This window comes from Cyprinodon variegatus, unplaced genomic scaffold (genome assembly GCF_000732505.1).
Source record: "Cyprinodon variegatus isolate N-32 unplaced genomic scaffold, C_variegatus-1.0 Scaffold770, whole genome shotgun sequence".
NCBI classification, from domain to species: Eukaryota; Metazoa; Chordata; class Actinopteri; order Cyprinodontiformes; family Cyprinodontidae; genus Cyprinodon; species Cyprinodon variegatus.
The window spans coordinates 82,623-88,382 of NW_015151223.1; the positions used below are offsets into that span (position 1 = coordinate 82,623).

Genomic DNA, 5,760 nt, shown 5'->3' on the forward strand with positions numbered 1-5,760 from the left:
AAGTACTCTGCCACTGAAGGTCTGATCTTAGAATCAGGAGAGCTAATGGGCAAAGGCAAAATAAAAAAAAAGGTGCATGTGCAATAGGTGGGAGTGTTGAAGCTGATCTATAAATATTGCAAGCGCAGAAGGGATGTGCGGATTGTTAAATGAACAATTGCAATAAAAGAAAGGACGTTCCAAGCTATGGAATTAGAGGTAAAGGTTATAATTATTTAAAAAATAAAAGCAATAATACTGATGAATGTAATTTATAGTGATTCCAAAAAAGTTAAAAAAAACAACCACTGGACTTTGTTTTCCAAGTTTGAAGACGTTTCTACGGTGGCCTGGAGGTGCAAACCAACATTACAAAATCTAAAAAATTTTTAGATTTTGTATCAGAATCAGAAAACAAATTTACATAAAAGAATAAAAATAAACAAAACACTTTTAAAAATTCAAAACAAATAGCATTTTCAGAAAACAAAAAAAAAATATTCGAAACACTTTTACAAGTCCCAAAACAAATTACCGGTACCATTTGAGGAATTTAACCAGAAAGGGTGGGTACTAACTCCGAGGCTGAACCGGTCTGTTCCCGCTGTGTCGGGAGCACGCATCGCAGCCAGAGAGGCGGATCTGACCATTTTCAAGGCGCTCCTGATCGGTGAAAACAGCTCATATAATCATGTCATCTTTGTAACATTCAGTTTAATCGGTTGCTCTTTTTACTGATTTGTAAAATAAATACATTATCGAGGTCATCTTACGCTGTTCTGTGTTGTTTTTTTTTAAACGCCAAGAGAGTCGGTATTTCTCCAACTTTTGTCCCTTCAGCCTGACAGAAATAAACGTCAGTCACCAAACACACAAATACGTAGTTTTTTTTATTTTTCATTGCTGATATAAGAGGATGGAAACTGGCTGATATCAGGGCACAAAAATTAAGACGTCCTGCGAAGATGAGAGTACAATTTCTGGTTAATCCCCTTCTAATGTAAAACATGACAGATTGCTGGATTAGGGACATTTCTAGTTTAACATATCAATATCAATTTTAGAGAAATTGGAAACAGTTGATCTTTATTTACCTCCACGTGAGGAGGAGAGGAGAGAATGGATGTTTCAGCTGCCTGAAATAATCTGTTCCCCTCCATAACATGGGAAGAAATTAACGTACCTGCAAGTCTTTAACTGTGCTTATTCCTCTGACCATCAACAACAAAAATATGACCAAATCCTGTGGATTTGGTCATATTTACTCTTTATTTGCCATAATTAAAAGAGAATGAAATGACGCCTCTCTGGCTGCAATGCGCGCTCCCGACACAGCGTGAAGAGAAACAGAATTTCACACAAGACCAGTTGTTTTGTTTCCTGAAATGTTAATTTGTTTTGGAACTTGTAAGGTGTCTTTTAAAATGTAAATTTGTTTTCTGAAATGATCATTTGTTTTGGAACTTGTAAAAGTTTTTTAGATTTTGTAATGTTGGTTTTCACCTCCCGGCCACTGTACATTTCGCCTTCCATCCAGGAAGCTTTCTCGATCGATTCAAAATCTCTGCGTTGAGGCTTCATACAGTAGCCCAACAAATGCTTAGAAAACATGCAATAGAACAGAAAGAACAGATCTAGTAACGGGGAGTCGCTGAGGTTGCAAGCTGGAGGATTTTGTTTTTTACGTTTTTTGGAATGGCTATGACCGAGATGACTGAGAATCTTCACCAGCATAATTTAAAGAGCACTTTACATTAAATATTCTGAGGCACTACAACTAAAAACAACAGCAAAAATAAAAGATGAAAAGAAAAAGTTAAAAAATATTTAACATCAATCATAAAACCTGGAAAAGCTGACTTTATCTGCACCTTGATCGTCGCCCCGTTTCTAACAGAAAAAGAGCCGCATTCAGACTTACAGCAAGACTAAGTTCAACACATCTTTATTTACCTCCAACAGCACAGAAAAGGAAGAGAAACAAGGAAACCCTGGAGTGAAATATCTACACACCTGCAGTTAAAAACAACATTTAAATTTTTGAAAAAATAGCTCAGCCCTCTACTCAGGAGCAGCTTTAGGTTGCAGTCAAGACTAACGTATGAGCTTCTAAGAAAAGTCACTAACTACACTGTGAAGAGAGAGAGATTTGTGTTTCAGCATTCTGCAGTTTGAGTCTTAGTGCTTTTTAGGTTCATCTTAAATATAAAACAAATCTATTTTTTACCTGACGCTGACAATCTGAGGCAGACGATTGAAAAGTGGACACGAGTGGATGCTTGGAAGGAAAACAATTCCAACCAACTTTAAGATTTGTTTATGACTGAATAGAGCTGCTTCATGTTAAAGATCTTATATGGTCAAAATCCCCAAAACTGTGTAAAATGTGGGAAGTATGTTTGGTTTGACCCAAGTATCCCACTAATCCAAATGACCTCCATCCACTCTGCCAAGAAGGAAAGTCAACAATCCAAGCAGCTGTTCTGGTATTTACCATTTAATCTAAACATTAGTGAGGCTCTGTGTACATATTGGAGAAATTATTTTTAGTTTAAAGAAAACCCTCAATAAATTCAAACTTGTGCATCAAATTCTTTACCTGGAAATTTATTAAAGCTGATTGTTGCATAATAGTAAAAGTAAAATCATATTCAACCAGATGAATATGAAAAATACAATATGCATTGCAAATAAAGTCTTTAAAATAAAGCTTATTGTTTTTACCTGAAGAAGAAGATAAGAGCATCGTCGTCTGGTTTAGCAACATTTTCGGTGCTTATCACCAAGACATTTGACGCATCTGAAAGAAAAACATGACGGTAAGAAAAAGTTAATGCAGCAGTATATGGCAAGCCTTTTTAACATAAATTCGGTTTTGTCTGACCATCCATAATTATGTTCCAGATATGTTAAAATACATTTTGACTAGACAACACCACATTTTGACTATCCGGAATGGTAATTTAAGATATTTGTATTTACATTCTGATTAGGAAGAATAATTCAAGATATCTTAAATTACGACACCGGATTTGTCATTTAAAGCGTCACACGCTAATTTAACTTTTCCTCCTTTGGATTTAACTGTTAGTAAGGAATTTCTTAGGATAATCTTCCTGGAAGCATATTAAAAAGATCATTACACATTTTGACTAGTCAGAATGTCAATTTAAGATATCTTCAATCGAAAAGCTGAATAATTCAAGATATCTTTAATTCATTTAGAGATATCTTAAAAGGAATTTCGAATACTCAAAATTGCAATTCAAGATATCTTTAAATTTTTTTTGTCTAGTCATCACTTGCTTTTAAGACATCTATAATTGAGTTTTCACTAGTCAAAACTGGATATCTGATATCCTAAAACACATTAAAGATATCATGAATTATGGTGGCATTTGAGATACCTTTAATTAGAATTATGACTAGTCAAAACTAAAATTGAGATATCTTGAAATTAGTTTATGACTAGTTTTAATTTAATCGTATAAATCTGAAATCTGTATTTCAGACAGTCAATAATTGAATCTAGATATCTTAAATTGTCGTCTCCATACAAGTTAATTGTAAATCTGACGTCATTTCGACTAGTCAGAATGTAATTAGAGATATCTTAAATCGCTAAAACATCTAGTCATAAAACAATTTGAGATATCTTGAATGTGAAGGCGGTACAACCGAATTAATGTTAAAACGGCTTGCCAGAAATGCATGCCTAAGAGTCAATCAGCTGCTGAGGTGAGTTATAATATCACATGGAGCATACCTCTTGGTAAATCTATTTCTTGAAAGCCGTGGTTCACCAAGTCATGGCTAAGTGTTGGTAAATGATACTGGTCAGCTGTTGCAAAGGCAATGCATTGCATCATATCCTGTAGGAAAAAAATCCCACCTGTATTATTAGCTGAACCTATTATAGACATGCAACAAAAACAAAACAATCACTAATTTCACCACACAGTGAATCACCTCATCCTCTTTCATAGAAGGCTGGTTTGCCCGAGAAGGCTGCTTGGTTCGCGGTCCTTTAGGAAGCCTTTTTCCTTTAGCAGGCACCACAGCTGGTTTTAATGTCGGCTTAAGGACTGACTTTACAATGTTAGTTGAATAAAAACGTCCCTGATCATATGTGAAAAGAGGAAGACGATCATTTTTAAATCGCCCCACAGATTTATGCATCTGCTGCTGGTGAAGTGTATTTAAACAAAACTTCTTTGTGACTGTAGATGACCAGGGCTGAATCCTGGGGGTGGAGGTATTACCAGTGGGCTTTAAACGTTGGGTGAGAGGGGCTGAAGCAACAATACATGCTGGTTTGCCCCCAGCGAGCTGCTGGGCTCCCAGTCTAGTCAGCAATGTCCGAAGAAGCATCTTCCTCTGACCGATGCAAAGAGGGTCTGCGATATGAGGGGCAGGGAGGAAACACAGGATTAAGATATTTTAATGGTACAATGACAATAAATGGTTAAGCATTTTTTTTCTCTATTCTTCAAAAACTGTGCAGCACCTAATTTAATTTTACACATCTTTAAAAAAAAATCAAACGCAAAAAAAGCGAGAATCAGAGTTCCTAAAACTGACCTGATAAGAAAGGCTAAAAATGTCCCTACTTGTGATGTCATAATGTTTACACTTAGACTGAGATAAAAGGCATGGTATAAACAAAATACCAACAAAAAAAAATCTTCTTTATATGTATATTCATACTTAAAACATCTTAACAAAGAACTAAAGTAAAAGAATGTTGTTTGTGCGCAAAAAAGCGCTTATTGACGGTGATAACTCCAGAGCATGTAATAACCTCTGAATACATGCTAACAGGCAGCATGCTACTGAGCAGCGAGCAAACTCAGACTTTGACTCACCAAGGATGGAAAACGAAGCCTCCTGAAATGAGCCAGTGTTGAATTAGTCCTTTAAACAGCGGAAAATAGCAACGATATAAGAAAAACTGAGCTTTATTCAACTGTTTGACAGCTTGTCTGATTGACCCAGGAGGCGTGTTTCTCTTCGCCCGGGATGAGAACGATGCCAACTTCCGGTTTGACGTCAAATAATGAAAGGGTATTTTAGGTCCCGTTTTTTTGACTTGAAGGTAAAACTCATGTTAAAACTCCATGAACCACTTAATTTACTTCTACAATGTGCCGCACGAGTCACATAACGGGATATTTATTAATATCGCTCAAAATAAAGATAACAATGTGATGTGTTTAAATTGATTTCACTTTTAGTTGCGATTATACACGGAATCTTACGTTATGTCAACCTAAATCGATCAGAATTCCTGATTGATTATAGCTATCTCTTTAAAGAAAGTAAACAGACCTGAAGAACTTGTTTCACCCCCGTGTGGTTTTGTGAACCTGTAAAAAATGTATAAGACGGTCACAACAAAAACACGCTTTTTTAAGTTTATCTAGTGTACAAGGTGTACCTGAACGCAACCTAATGTTGCAATATTATTGGCATTATTATCACTAATCTCTATTTATTCACTGGATTGCTGATTGCCCGTTGGTTGCACGGGGTTGAAGTGAAGCCACCGGCCGCCATATTGGTACTCCATAGTTAGACCGGTCATAGCATTAGTACTTTAGCTTATAGTAAAAAAAAAAAAAAAAAATATATATATATATATATAGGCACATCACATTGCATAGTCATTAAGAAGTCAATGAAGTCTCTAGATCATGTGATATAACAATAAAATTAATGTGTTAATGGAGCATAATGATACAGATGTGCCAAAAGTATATATATATATATATATATATATAT

At 35.5% G+C, this 5,760-nt stretch overlaps 1 protein-coding gene across 1 annotated transcript in view; it reads right to left on the reverse strand.

Moving 5' to 3' along the window:
• rmnd1 (required for meiotic nuclear division 1 homolog) overlaps positions 1 to 5,000 on the reverse strand; it is a 9,937-nt gene extending 4,937 nt beyond the window's left edge. Inside the window, exons 1-4 of the mRNA XM_015395977.1 lie at positions 4,845 to 5,000; positions 3,949 to 4,376; positions 3,746 to 3,851; positions 2,704 to 2,779 (exon numbers count right to left, since the gene is read on the reverse strand). Coding sequence (XP_015251463.1) covers positions 2,704 to 2,779; positions 3,746 to 3,851; positions 3,949 to 4,350 — 584 coding nt within the window. The 5' untranslated portion in view covers positions 4,351 to 4,376; positions 4,845 to 5,000. The remainder of the gene's footprint in view (positions 1 to 2,703; positions 2,780 to 3,745; positions 3,852 to 3,948; positions 4,377 to 4,844) is intronic.
• Between the last annotated feature and the right edge of the window lie 760 nt (positions 5,001 to 5,760).